Here is a 13,241-nt window from a genome sequence, read left to right on the forward strand (position 1 = left end):
AGAAGGAAGAGATATTCAATGCCAAGGTCTCTCTGCCTTGTTGCTATGGACTAGTAGATCTTGGCTCTATGATGTAATAGACCGTTGTGGGACTGAGATCTGCTACGTGCGTAGGCGAGGATGTATACGGTTCAGGAGTTGGGGAATGGGGTTGTTAGGATATTGTGGGATTTGGTTAGGTTTTGGTCAGGTTCTTGAGGATTGGGGATTGGGATGCAGCAAAGGGTAGGAAGAAGTTACAGTACGCTACATGTGATATGTTGACGAAGGAAGTATCTACGGGATGGAGCATACGGTCTATCACAATAGATTGATCCTCCCAACTTTTCCCATCCAACTCTTGTATATACATGCACCGCATCGTAACGCCAAAGTATAAATTACCAATCACCCTCACTATCGCTGCCTGGGTACGCCTTCTTGCGTAGCTTCCACAACGATTTCTCCCGTTGCAACGCTTCTCGGTGTCGGCGGCTGTTGTCTTCAACCACCGTCATCCAAGGCACCTTGCTCGCACGCCGGATTCGGTCCTTCAAGACTTGAGTCTCGGCCTCGAGGGTAACATCTTCCGCAACGGTGTCCTTGTTCTTCTTGAGCTTTTCGATCAGCTCCCGATGGCGTTTCCCGGCGGCCCGGGCGGCATAGTAGTCTTCGCTGATGGCCCAGTTGGGGTTATCCAGCAGACCCCGCACAAGGACGATGTTGTGACCCTGTTCGAGAGCGCCACGGAGTGTCGATCCCGCAATAGGCGTGACCAGTTCTAGCTGGCGCGATGCAACATTCACGGAACGGACAAGGGCCAGGCCCAAGCAATGGGTCACCTTCGGATCAAGAGGGTTGCTGCTCCCTGCTCCGACAAAGAGATAAGGGAGATCCTCGTTTGGTGTCCGGGTGATGCTAGATTCGATAGTCGATGACCCCGCGAAATGAACTGCATCCGTTGAGTCTCCCATCTCGACATCGCGGTCGGCATCCGGGCCATCGTGGCTGGCTGCCTCTGCCGTCGAGCTGCCACCGTTCGCAAACATGGGTCCGCTGTTGTGACCCAAGATGGCATTGGGCGATTCCACAGCGACAACGGCGACGATTGACCCATCTAGAACCTCAGACAGCAAGTCAGGGTGAATCTGAGATCCCATGACCATGATACCCTGAATACCCTGCTGCGGCCCTGAGTAATGGACATGGAAAGGTTTTGTGCGAGAAAGCGATTGTTCGAGCCACAGCGGGTTGTTGAGGTTGCTTGGGCGCGACATATGGAAATAGGACTGCATCTGCATGGAGCGGAGCTGTGTGCTTGACCTGCTAACGAAGTCGGTTGGTTGGGAAGGAAGGATAGTCAGAGGAACCTTGGCCTGGGAGGCTGCCTGGCCAAGTGGTTGAACAACCTCAGCTGGTCCCTTTTCGCTCATGTACACGACATCAGACAGGCCGAGGGATCTCACTAGCCAAGTGGCAACCTCCAGACCCAGGCCGAAGATCCATCCGGGGTAGTTGATGATGAGAGGGCACTGGGGATAGCTCGCCTGCAGGGCCCGGTAGCGATCCATCAAGTCCATTGCGGCGAGGACGTAGTGATCGGGGTCGTCTTTGGGTGATGTGGCTCCGATATGATGGCTTCGAACTATCGACCCATCACGGGAACCGTCCAGAGACGGGTGGGAGAAAGGAGGACCAAAGACGGGCGAACGAAGGTGGACCAGATAGACTTGTCCCATAGGGGCGAACTCCGGTTGACCAGGGTCCAAGTCCAAGAATGCGACACCATCGGTGTTATAGTAGTTGGTCTCTGTCTGCGGGGCTGGGCTGAGCAGGTGGTTTAACAGATAGCGACTGAAGGTGGATTTGCCCGATCCCTTCGGGCCACATATGAGAGTCTTCAACCGTCCACCGCGCTGAGACAGAGTCTTGATGGCAGAGCTCCATTGCTTCTCGAGATGCAGTGGCCGCAGGTGTCGTTTAAGGGAATCATCGGCAGAAGTATACAGCTACAATTCTGAATTAGATGGAAACACCAAGATGCAATCAGGTAAAGCAACTTACCACCGAGAACGTTCTCTTGGCGGAAGGAGAGGCTCCCTTCAACGTGAGTTTGTCCGCCGCAGTATTCTTGCCATTCCATATCCGTTGATACAGAGGTGAGAGATCCTTGAGGCGATAGATCCCACTGTGGCATGACTTGAACTCAACCTCCGCCTCGCCGTTGACCCCAGAGACGCACTTGATGACAGGTAGAGAGTGCGTCGAAGGGGCGTAGACCCTGTACACTCGGGACGAAGGGTGCAGTTTCGCTCCCATTAAGCTGATCACACCCCGCTTAACCCAAAGATCGTAGTGACCAAGCATTACCAGACTCTAGAGAAGGTCAGATCCACTCATTTCACCAGCCGGGAGCCATACCATCTTCTCTTTGATACGGACACACAGCCTATGCTCATCACTGTAGACGATGTTGTTCTTATTCAAGCGAGTCTTTGACAGCGGAAAGTCCTGGACCTGAACCGGAGTGTCTGCCGGTGATTCGTACCTAACAATATTAGTCCAAGGCTCGAACTGACTGTGGAGGCCGTAATTACCCCTCCTCGTCATTCTGGATAGGCTCAAGTCCGATGACATTGGTGTCTTCCACAACCTCTTGTTCTTCCGATTCCTCGTCGGAGGGCGACTGGTCCTCGCTAGCCTTGGTCGTAGCGGTCTCCGATAATTGCTGGTTGACCTTCGGGGGTTGCTCGTTGCGTGCCTTCTGCGTGGCCTTCTCAGTCTTCTCAGCCTTCAATTGCTCTTCCTTGCGCCTTGATGATCGCCTTGTCTGGACTCGGTTCTCTTCGCTTGCGGGTGGCACGGCCGCTTCTTCGAGTGAGCGCCGTGGTCTTTTAGGCGGCGGCTCTACAGCAGGCTCAGCAACACTGGGCTTGTCTGCAGCTGCGGTGGTCTGCGCCTGCTGCTGCCGGGCTTTGCGGGCCGCGAAAGCGCTGACCGGGGCTTGGAGAAGTCAACGTCAGTGATCCTGCTTGGGGGATAGATGGCTCAGCTCTTACCGGCAGCTTGCGCTTTTTCAGCCTTTCTCTTCATAGTCCCTGAAAAAGCACGACACGCTTTATTTCTCCCAAATTCGCAGCGTTGCGCCGAGTCGAGTCTGGGCGCGGGACTGCCAAAAAAGGTGAATATTTGAGGCCGCGGACTTCGCAGGTGGTCCGTGCTCCGCGGAGCAGAAAAAAAGGTTATCGCTCAAAAGTTCCGGATCGCTTCTCGCAACCCGCAGATTCGCGCTGCGCTGATACCCGGTGAAATAATACAACTCGCTTGATTACTCGGCTTCGGCCCGTTCGCAGTTACATTGAGTATCTGGCAGCAGTCACCAAGGAAGCGTGTGACTCGGCGCTCCGCATCGCAACTTCGGAGCTGTTCCCCTCTGATCGACCATACGAATCGGACCGGTCGAAAGCCACAATGGCACCCAAATCGAACAAGAAGGCTGTGGTGGAAAGGGAGCCCACTCCTATGAGCACATCGTCCTCTCCTGCAGACTCAAGCTCGGAGGCCGAGTCGAACAACCAGAGCGGAAGCGAAAGTGACAGCGATAGCAGCACGTCTTCCACCGAGAGAACTTCGAGCCAGCAGTAGGTTTCTACACTAATTACAGCGCAGCATGTGCCAATGGCTAACGGGTTTACGTATAGGACTGCCCGCAATGTGTCCATTTCCGCCCCCCAACCCTACAAGCCTCCTTCTGGATTCAAGTCCTTGAAACAACAAGCGCCGCCTAAATCCAATGTCTCTTCTCTGCTATCCGATCTTCGCGGCAAGCAAGTCTTCCACATCACCGCTCCAGAATACCTTCCTCTTTCCAAGGTCGAGGAGGTCTCCTTGGCCAAGATCATGCAGGGCAAGCCGGTCTTGAAGCACAAAGGCGTGCAATATGGAATTCCGGTGGAGAGCATAACGCAGCCCGACCTGGGTGGCAAGGCGCTTCATCTTTACGACTCGAAGAACAAGACATACTACAGCACCAACGCTAGCAATATCCCCAGCTATCACATTCAAGAAATGGTCGACGTTCCCGAGATTTCCGAGGAAGCCATTGCACAAGCTGTGAAAGAACAGGTCAAGCCCCCGAGGAAACACCCCAAACACCTGAAGATGCGATTCCGGCCAGTCGGAAGCGGCGTGGCCCCGCCGGAGACGCTCGGGTCCAGTTCCGAGGAGTCAGAAGGGGAGCAGCCTACGTTCAAGGTCCCCAAGAAGTTGGAGAAGGAGGAGAGGAAGCGTAAGAGCCACCCTACTGAGGCAGAGGGAAACCAGGCCGAGGCTGGCAGTGTGCCTCGCAAGAAGTCCAAGAAATCATCCCACGAGGCTGGCGAAGGCGAGAAGAAAAAGTCCAGCAAAAGCCGAGAGGAGAAGAAGAGAAAGAAGTCCGACAAAGCTTAAAGAGTCGCCGGCATTTTTTCCTTTTCTCTTTCGTCATGTTTGTTCATCAAAAGTTGGCATTATTAGATGGGATGTTTTGTTATACTCTTCAAGGCGTGGGGTATTCTGACGAGCCAGCTGAATTCTACGTTGCACGCCAGCCATGGGTGTGTTTGTACATAAGTCCAGAGTTAGATCTCATGCATAGAACTCGAGTAGTGAGTGGTCCAGTGCATCGAGCCGACTCTGTACCGCGTCCAAGCTCCAGCTGCAACGGTTGAAGGCCGGCGAACGGACGCTAGCCCGGATGAAGCGTTCCACCAGCACTGCCTATCGACAAGCCCCAATGATGCCTATTGCCTAGAGCTGAGGTGGTCAGGCGCTTTGCGCGCTCGAATGGTAGGACGGCCAGCACAGTGGTCCCGAATAGAATCCGCTTGGCAAGTAGTCGAGCAATTCTTCCTTATCCTGGTTGGAGCCGGTGGGTAGATAGATAGATGGATGACTCGGAGTGACAGTGGAAAAAGGCCCACTCGGCCAGTTAGTGTCGATCACCCCCGGTCTCTGTTTCGACCAGGCTGCTAGGCGTGGCCACTAGGCCCCCGGGCTGGAGCCTCGTGGATCACGTTGTGCCTGTCAGACTTTCGCCCTACTATACGGAGTACTCCGTAGTGAGTCAAGGAACTCCAGATACGTCGTTATGAGTCCGTCAAGATTCCGGTTTCTCAGGGATTCCAGGGTCCCCTTGCGCCGCGCCGCCAGACGGTGAGTGGGTAAATTACAGGCTGTTACCGCTCCTCAAAAATTAGCTAATCTTTCCGACCTATCAGCGTTGTTGACCGACTGGCCCCGGACCAGCACTCATCACATGCATCGGGTCTGATTGGCCAAGCGGGTTCCCGCGAACAGCTGATACGGGCAAGTGACGCCAGACCCCCATGAATGGTCGGCTCCCATCATTCATCTATTCAATCCATGCTGCTCTGCTTCTGCATCACACAGGCTGCTGGCTCGACCGCTTAAGCCTCTCGCTCATTTTCTCCCTTGCCCACGAGCCATGCCATAGTCTCTCTCTCGTCCGGTCATGGTTCGCTAGCCCCTGTCGGTCTTGCTTTGATGGCCCTCATCCGTCCGATCTGTACCGCTACTTGACGTTGCTTATCAACTTTCTGCTGGCACACCGTGGGTGTCACTTTACCCTGCTTTTGCTTTTTTGTTTGCCCGGGAGGAGCTGTTGCTATTCCTGATTAAGAGTCCCAAAGCTAACATGTTTGATCATCTGCCTTCAGCCATGTACCGATTCGTCGAGCTTCTACCGTGACTTCAACCTACTGACTCCCTTGACCGTGAAGCTGGATCACACTCAGCGCTGTCATCTGCCTGGGTCCCCCTGGCTGTTGTAACAACTACTCCTTCTGAACCCTGTTCATTCCCGCTCGCTGTGTCTCATATCTTCTCTCTTTTCCACAACCAAGATGCGACCCTTTCTAGATGACGCAAAGCGCCGAGTCGACCGTAGGCTCAGCGCAAGCAGACAGTCGATATCGAACAGCCGCATGTTTTCCAGTGCTCTGCCAGAACGACTAAAAGACGACCATGACGCTCAGGTTGATTTCAGCGCACCGCCGGGCGGTGTCGGAGCTCGAGATGGGCACATGCAGTATATGCAGCAATCCATATTCGGCATGATTGCTGCGGTGGGCTCCAGGTCCGATTTTCATTCGCGGTTCGAGGAATCCAGTGAGAGTGATGGTGAGGCAGAGGACAGTCCCCGCAAACAGTCTGAGAACCTGTCTGCTACCGCCGGTGCCTTGCCAAAGAGCGAGAATGATCCGCGACGGCTTTCATCCAAGCCGCAGAGCCCGACCCAGGAGCGCGGGCGACGCCATCGAAGAACAATATCCGACAATAAATTATTCCGCCCGTTCAAGACGGATACCAAACAGAGCAAAGGGAAAGAGCCAGCCGTTCAATCCGAACCTCCGACTGGCGATGAACTGTCTCGAGCTTCCACCCCTAAACGGCCTCGCAGTGCTACTCCGAGGGCAGCTCCCGTCCTTAGTCGCATGGTGGAAGCACAGGCTCTCCTGGACACCAAAGACTCGGCCGGAAGATCCCAGGTGCATACGGAAGACAAGACTGACGAAGATTCGAAACAGTCGTCTGCGTCAGCACTGTCTTTACGGTTGAAGGAGATGTTCGGCTTCGAGACCCCGGAAAAGGTAGTTGTCGAGTATGCATGCTCACTTCTGCAAAGTATGCTTCTGCAAGGATACATGTATGTCACCGAGGGGCATATCTGCTTCTACGCATACCTTCCCCGGAAGTCCACCGGGGCTATCAAGTCTGGGCACCTTCAAAAACGTGGCCGTAAGAACCCCAAATACAACCGATACTGGTTTTCTTTGAAGGAAGATGTCCTTTCATATTATGCGGACTCGTCAAATCTCTACTTCCCTAGCGGCCATGTCGATCTCCGGTACGGAATCTCGGCTTCTCTAGCTGAGCCAAAGGAGAAAGGGGGGGAAACCCGGGAATTTCAGGTCTCGACTGACCAACGGACGTACTATTTCCGAGCAGATAGCTCTGCGAGTGCCAAGGAATGGGTCAAGGCTTTGCAGAAGGTCATATTTCGCACCCACAACGAAGGCGAAAGTGTCAAGATCTCGTTTCCAATCGAGAGTATCATTGATATTGAGGAGAGTCCCATGGTTGAATTCGCCGAAACGTTCAAAATCCGCGTGGTAGAGAGTGAGGAGACGTATGCTATCGACGAGGTATTTCTACCATCTTCAGTAATATGCCCAATGCTGACGATTGCTGCAGTATTACTTCACGTTTTTCAATTCCGGGCAGGATGCGTTCAACTTCCTCAAAGGTCTAGTTGGTGATACTCCGATGAAGCGCTCGCAGGCCTTATCACCACAGCCCGAGCAGATGGCTCGTTCTCGCCGTTTGCGAGGGTCTCAGAATAGGTGGTCGATCACCAGCGCGACGAGCCAATCCCGGGGCATTGGTAGCACGCAGCGACGCAGGAGTGCAAGCACCGGTCATTTTAGTCTCGGGCATGATAACTTGGGGATGTCTCCACCAACGAGACAGCAGGACTCCTCGGTGTCCTTCGGGAACTCCTTCGACCAGGCGACTGAGTCCTCTGCCATTCTGCAGTCTATGACCGATACGGCCGAATCAGCAAGCCAGATATTGAATCGCAGCGATGTCTTCCAGTCCCCTACGATCCATACATTGCGGCGAGGCCCTTCCGGTGCAGATAGGACGCGTCGACACTCGGATGAGACAGCTCGATCGGTGCACGCCCACATAGGCCCAGGGTATACCAAGGATGGGCAAGAGCTTTCGGGGGCTTTGAGCGATTCAGATCGGGATACTCAAAGTCCCTCTAGAATTCAGCCCTCCGCTCCCACCCTTAATGAGATTGTTCGCGCCGGCTCTTATCCGTTGCAGCGCGCGGCAGGGATTGCAGAGTACCTGAAAACGCGGTCCAAGCAGATGAGCAACCTTCTGGCCACCGAATCAATGGGCTACATCGAAAAGGTCTCTGGTATGTGGGCCGGCGGTCGCAAGCATTACGGGGAGTCCGAAGATATTCTTCCGGATGATCAAGCCGTCGACCCTGAAGACAAAGAGGGTGGCTGTAAAGACGGGGACCGATTCCGGGCGCATTTTGCCCTCCCATCGAGCGAGAAGCTGCAGGCTACTTACTATGCCTATTTACACCGGGTGATTCCCTTGTATGGCAAGATATATATAAGCCAGAAGAAGCTCTGTTTCCGCAGTCTTTTGCCCGGAACTCGCACAAAGATGATACTCCCTCTAAAGGACGTGGAGAATGTGGACAAAGAAAAGGGTTTTCATTTTGGCTACCACGGACTGGTCGTTGTCATTCGAGGCCATGAGGAGCTATTCTTCGAATTCCGCACAGCTGACGCCCGAGACGATTGCGCCGTTACGCTACACCAGGGTTTGGAATCCATGAGGTTCTTGGTGGAGTCTGCGTTCCTTGCAGAGGAGGATGAGAAAGACGTGTCCGAAGCGGCACGGACAGAGCATCGTATGCTACAGGAGGCCAGGCTGGACATCACCGGCACGCACGGCTCCCCCTCGACGCTGACCGAATCCACCGAACTGCATCCTATCTTTGACGACCCTCGCGCGTCGATCATCAACTTCAAGCCCACCGAGTCGCTGAGAATTACGTGTCTCACTATCGGTTCCCGTGGCGACGTACAGCCGTATATCGCTCTGTGTAAAGGTCTGCTTGCCGAAGGGCATAAACCTAGGATTGCAACTCACGCGGAGTTCGGGCCCTGGGTGAGGAAGCATGGCATTGACTTTGCCCCGGTCGAGGGTGACCCCGCTGAATTGATGCGCATCTGTGTCGAGAACGGGATGTTCACCTATTCCTTCCTCAAGGAGGCCTCGTCAAAGTTCCGAGGCTGGATTGATGACTTGTTGTCCTCTGCGTGGATAGCTTGCCAGGACAGTGACCTCCTTATCGAATCGCCCAGCGCGATGGCCGGAATCCATATTGCCGAGGCCCTTCGCATCCCATACTTCCGTGCCTTCACCATGCCCTGGACGCGGACACGGGCCTATCCACATGCGTTTGCTGTGCCCGAGCACAAGATGGGTGGTGCGTACAACTACATCACCTATGTCATGTTTGACAACGTCTTCTGGAAGGCCATTGCCGGACAGGTGAACCGCTGGAGGAAGAAAGAACTCGGCCTGAAGGCAACCGGGCTGGATAAAATGCAGCCGAACAAGGTTCCGTTTCTTTACAATTACTCTCCTACGGTGGTTCCCCCACCGTTGGACTATCCGGACTTTATTCGCATTACGGGGTACTGGTTTCTGAGCGAGGGTTCCAACTGGACTCCTCCGGCAGGGCTGCTCGAATTCATTCAGCGTGCTCGCGATGACAATAAGAAGATCGTCTACATTGGATTCGGGTCCATTGTGGTGTCCGATCCTTCAGCTCTCACGCGAACGGTTGTGGAGTCCGTCCAGAAGGCCGATGTTCGCTGCATTCTTTCAAAGGGGTGGTCTGACCGTCTTGGAGACCCGGCGAGCGCTAAGGCAGAAATCCCTCTGCCTCCGGAAATTTATCAGATTCAGTCCGCGCCTCACGATTGGCTCTTCTCCCAGATTGATGCCGCGGCGCACCATGGTGGTGCCGGCACCACTGGAGCCAGTCTGCGTGCTGGTGTTCCTACCATCGTGAAGCCTTTTTTTGGCGATCAGTTCTTCTTCGGGACGCGAGTTGAAGACTTGGGCGTCGGCATCTGTATGAAGAAGTTGAACGTGAGTGTGTTCTCACGGGCCTTGTGGGAGGCTACCCACAGCGAGCGAATGATTGTGAAAGCCCGGGAACTGGGAGAGCAGATTCGCAGCGTAAGTTTTGTTAATCCCTGGCGTCATGACCTTGCTAATGCCTGACAGGAGGATGGTGTCGACACGGCCATCCAGGCAATCTACCGGGACCTTGAGTACGCCAAAACACTGGCTCGGAAGCGCTCGAATGCGTCCGCGACGCCCTTCTCACCCACTCCGTCAGCTACGGTTGGGGAACATGACGCCGACGATGACGTGGGCGACATTGATGACTGGACCATTGTCGAAGACGATACCGAATTCAACACCAAGTTGAATACGATCTGATGTGGATGCATCAGGGTAGACTAGCAGTTGATGACTTACGAATCGCGGCACTTGCTCTGTTCGATACTATATGACGTTAATATTGCTTCTTTTTTGACTTGCTCGGGATTGCATGGGTTTGGGTGATTCGGGTGTCATTCGTTGCTGCAACTGATGATTTATGATATGCTCTGGTGGATGCATAATATACTTTTAATTGACGTTGATTACTTAGACGTCGTGAATTGATAGATGCTTGTTTGGCGATAGCGAATAGCGATATAGAATGCGAAGAATTATCTACCACAGTAATCTATCAATTGTTCAATGACTTGATTGTTCAGCTACCTAGGGCCGTCGTATTGAGACAGACTCATAAGGCCCTGCAGCTAATCATCGCGGGCCCTGTTGTTTTCTTCATGTATTCTCTCACACTGTTTTCGTTCTCCCATGCTCTTGACCGATTCGTTGATCCTCTCAGTGCCAGGATAACAAGGCTTCAATATCATAGTGGCTGAAAAGAACATTCGGAAGTCCACATCCATTGGTATCACATAGACTTTTAATTTCCCTGCCTGCTTTTGACCAGTAAATACATACAAAAGGGTAGTCGGCGACCAAAAAAAAGAAAACAAGAGACGAGAAATAACAACAATGATATTAACGTAGCTATGCGGATTTCTCCTCCTCCCCCTTACCCTCAGCCTTTTCTTTCCGTCTCTGCACAACATCCCAATTGTACACCCGAGCCGTAGCCACCTCGAGCGTCTATCCCCCATTAGCATACACCCACTCTTCAGAACCACCACAAAAGACAATACTGGATTCCAACATACCGTAATCTGTTCCCGCAAAAACTCCAAATCCTCCTCACAGTTCGACAAACTCGTCTCCGCCGCCGACAACTTATCCTGCAACATCGTCTCGGCCTCCTCGATCGGATACGCCAGCATCACGTTCGCTCCCAGCCAGAGATACACTTCCTCCGTGTCGGCGGGGGAGACGCTCGCGCGCGCGTACAGCGTATCGTTCAATTCGAAGTTGGTTTCTAGGGGGGTGGAGTTGTTCTATCCCCACACCATATCACATCAGCATCAACCCGTCCACATGTATTCCCGCAACAAATCACGAATGTAATGTATTAAGGTGGTGGGGTATCCTACCTCCCTCCTCATCTTCAAAAACCGCACCATCTCCAACGTCTTCTTAATATCGGGGATCTTGTCGCGCAGACCCGCCCCGCGCCGCTGCGTGTTCACCTCCATGAACTGATACTTGGAGATCATCTCCTGGAATGAGCGCAACGTGGGCTCGACTTCCTCCCGCGAGGAAACGTAGTCGGCGACATTGTCGACGAAGGGGGCTGCGGGGATGCCGCGCGGGTTGGTTTGGGTGGTTACTCTGTTTTTATTGTTTTTGTTAGTGGTGGGGTTAGGTTTGGATGTTGGGTTGGGGGGTCGGAGGGGTAGGGTAGGTATAGTGGGTGGTGATGGTGGTGGTGGTGGTGGTGGTGAATTTTTGTGTCTGGATGGGAATGGGTGGGATTGGAGCCACTCACGAGGAGGGTTTCTTGTCTGCCATGGTGAGTTTGTGGCAGACAAGCAGTATATAGGGTAGAATCGAAGGGAAGAGGGAGGGAGCGCAGGAAGATGGAGCGGCGAGTGATGTTATCGAGAATCCCAGGCCGCAAGTGGGCGGGGGAGTTGATTGCCCGTTTGGGAAAGGCGGCATCTCTTCTCCGGCGCCGCGGATGCTCATACTTGCTTCATACTTCTTTCCCTCCCTCATTTGATCTTAATGCTTATGGACAGCAGCATGATCTGATCTGGAGATAGAACATGGTTCTCCTTATCACTACCCCTCCTATCCTCGCTGCCGTCGAGGCCCTCCCGACATCCTCGCGGACTGATCTCGCTCTCCCCGATGTGCTGAATCTCAACGACCCCATCTCACATGCTCAGTTGATTCAGATCGCCCGATATTTCCGGGCCCAGACCTCAAATCCAGACATAGCTGCAAGCAGAGAAAGAAGTCTAGATGCCCTCCTCCGCGGAACAAAAGTGTATATTCCGCCTCCGCCCAAGAAACCCGAGCCGGTACGTCTACCTCCACTCCATCCCATCCCATCCTGACTTCTATTTTAATACACATGCGCACGATCATACGTATACCAACAAAGCTAACTTTATGTAACCCTAGAGCCCCGAATACCTCGCCCTCAAAGCGCGCCTCCTCGCCGCCGCCGAAACAGACGCCTATAACTGCATGACTTCCTCCAGTCTCACCCCGTTCTCTACCAGCAGTAGCAAGACCCCAGCACCGAATTCCATCTTCACTTCCTCGACACCGACGCTCTCGGCCCTGCACGATAAAACCAATAATTTGTCTGACAAAGGAGGGGAGGAGGATCAACTCACCCCGTCCCTCGTGTTGAATATCTTCCTCTCTGTCCTGATCACGGGGTTTAGTGTGTATTGGGCCTTGAGCAGTTTCCGGACGCCGGAGATGCTTGTTGATGTTGTTGCGGGGGTGTGGGGTGGAGGGGGCAGAGGAGGAGGAGGGAAGGGTGTGTCGGAGGCGGTTAAGGTGTTGGTGTCGTTGGGGGTAGCGTTGGGGGTGGGGGTTACGGAGGTGATGATTTATGCGATTTATTTGAGGAAGATTGAGGTGGCGAAGGGGAGGGAGAGGAGGTTGAAGGAGAGGAAGGTGGTTGTTGGGAGTGAGAGGGTGGGGGGGACTGGTGGTGTTGGTGAGGGTGGTGAGCGGGTTGGTGATGATGGGGAGAAGGAGGAGATATGGGGGAGGGGGGTGAATGGAGGGTTGAGGAGGAGAGTAAGGGAGAGGTGGGAGGAGAAGGAGAGAGATTTAAAGACTGAGATTCATGATTGAATATAATGATGTAGGATAGTCGAATTCTATGCCTGATGGAGCCCGCTAGATGTGTTGGTAGCTATGTAGGTGACGTAGTGATAGGATGTCCACCAGGCAAGGATTTATATGAACAAGGAAACCGGGGGCCTTCTTGGAAGAATAAAGGATAGAGGTCCAACCCTTCAAGACCTGGGACTTGTGAATATTGGCGGGTGTTTGGCTTCGTATTCATGCTTCAACAGTGAAGGGTCTACATAGCTAGTAAGACATTTAGAGGGCTCATTAAGCTAAGAAAGTATAAA

The 13,241-nt window shown here is 53.5% G+C and overlaps 6 protein-coding genes across 6 annotated transcripts; 4 read left to right on the top strand and 2 right to left on the bottom strand.

Moving 5' to 3' along the window:
- Nucleotides 1-313: 313 nt before the first annotated feature.
- grc3 (putative RNA processing protein Grc3) lies at nt 314-3,178 on the bottom strand. The gene is made up of 5 exons (XM_025717820.1): nt 3,039-3,178; nt 2,577-2,982; nt 2,401-2,527; nt 2,044-2,355; nt 314-1,988 (listed from the first exon to the last, which is right to left on the bottom strand). The coding sequence occupies exons 1-5, from the start codon at nt 3,070-3,072 to the stop codon at nt 381-383; spliced, it is 2,487 nt and encodes an 828-aa protein (XP_025574999.1). The 5' UTR covers nt 3,073-3,178; the 3' UTR covers nt 314-380.
- Nucleotides 3,179-3,257: 79 nt separating this feature from the next.
- BO80DRAFT_465148 (DNA-directed RNA polymerase I subunit RPA34) lies at nt 3,258-4,830 on the top strand. Its single transcript, XM_025722699.1, has 2 exons — nt 3,258-3,620; nt 3,681-4,830. Exons 1-2 carry the CDS (start codon nt 3,451-3,453, stop codon nt 4,426-4,428), a joined length of 918 nt encoding a protein of 305 aa, XP_025575000.1. The 5' UTR covers nt 3,258-3,450; the 3' UTR covers nt 4,429-4,830.
- A 328-nt stretch (nt 4,831-5,158) lies between these two features.
- On the top strand, nt 5,159-5,768 carry BO80DRAFT_95154 (uncharacterized protein). Its single transcript, XM_025724952.1, has one exon. The coding sequence runs from the start codon at nt 5,346-5,348 to the stop codon at nt 5,652-5,654; it is 309 nt and encodes a 102-aa protein (XP_025575001.1). The 5' UTR covers nt 5,159-5,345; the 3' UTR covers nt 5,655-5,768.
- A 195-nt stretch (nt 5,769-5,963) lies between these two features.
- atg26 (UDP-glucose:sterol glycosyltransferase) lies at nt 5,964-10,089 on the top strand (the record flags this gene model as incomplete). Its single annotated transcript, XM_025715784.1, has 3 exons — nt 5,964-7,184; nt 7,234-9,822; nt 9,871-10,089. The coding sequence occupies 3 exons, from the start codon at nt 5,964-5,966 to the stop codon at nt 10,087-10,089; spliced, it is 4,029 nt and encodes a 1,342-aa protein (XP_025575002.1).
- Nucleotides 10,090-10,602: 513 nt separating this feature from the next.
- On the bottom strand, nt 10,603-11,724 carry BO80DRAFT_425489 (tubulin-binding prefolding complex subunit PAC10). The gene is made up of 4 exons (XM_025719529.1): nt 11,627-11,724; nt 11,232-11,469; nt 10,905-11,135; nt 10,603-10,836 (listed from the first exon to the last, which is right to left on the bottom strand). The coding sequence occupies exons 1-4, from the start codon at nt 11,647-11,649 to the stop codon at nt 10,738-10,740; spliced, it is 591 nt and encodes a 196-aa protein (XP_025575003.1). The 5' UTR covers nt 11,650-11,724; the 3' UTR covers nt 10,603-10,737.
- Nucleotides 11,725-11,850: 126 nt separating this feature from the next.
- On the top strand, nt 11,851-12,957 carry BO80DRAFT_465151 (TMEM199/VMA12 family protein; the record flags this gene model as incomplete). Its single annotated transcript, XM_025722700.1, has 2 exons — nt 11,851-12,164; nt 12,268-12,957. The coding sequence occupies exons 1-2, from the start codon at nt 11,907-11,909 to the stop codon at nt 12,955-12,957; spliced, it is 948 nt and encodes a 315-aa protein (XP_025575004.1). The 5' UTR covers nt 11,851-11,906.
- Nucleotides 12,958-13,241: the final 284 nt, after the last annotated feature.

This window comes from Aspergillus ibericus (assembly GCF_003184845.1).
Source record: "Aspergillus ibericus CBS 121593 unplaced genomic scaffold BO80scaffold_21, whole genome shotgun sequence".
NCBI classification, from domain to species: Eukaryota; Fungi; Ascomycota; class Eurotiomycetes; order Eurotiales; family Aspergillaceae; genus Aspergillus; species Aspergillus ibericus.

Coding starts and splice junctions, on each gene's coding strand:
- BO80DRAFT_425489 (XM_025719529.1), bottom strand. CDS start 11,649: ATGGCAGACAAGAAACCCTCCTC. Junction 11,136..11,231: donor TTTTGAAGATGAGGAGGGAG/GTAGGATACCCC, acceptor GTGTGGGGATAG/AACAACTCCACCCCCCTAGA. Junction 10,837..10,904: donor TTTTGCGGGAACAGATTACG/GTATGTTGGAAT, acceptor AATGGGGGATAG/ACGCTCGAGGTGGCTACGGC.
- BO80DRAFT_465148 (XM_025722699.1), top strand. CDS start 3,451: ATGGCACCCAAATCGAACAAGAAGGCTGTGGTGGAAAGGGAGCCCACT. Junction 3,621..3,680: donor GAGAGAACTTCGAGCCAGCA/GTAGGTTTCTAC, acceptor GTTTACGTATAG/GACTGCCCGCAATGTGTCCA.
- grc3 (XM_025717820.1), bottom strand. CDS start 3,072: ATGAAGAGAAAGGCTGAAAAAGCGCAAGCTGCCG. Junction 2,528..2,576: donor ATCCAGAATGACGAGGAGGG/GTAATTACGGCC, acceptor TAATATTGTTAG/GTACGAATCACCGGCAGACA. Junction 2,356..2,400: donor TCCGTATCAAAGAGAAGATG/GTATGGCTCCCG, acceptor GACCTTCTCTAG/AGTCTGGTAATGCTTGGTCA.
- BO80DRAFT_95154 (XM_025724952.1), top strand. CDS start 5,346: ATGAATGGTCGGCTCCCATCATTCATCTATTCAATCCATGCTGCTCTG.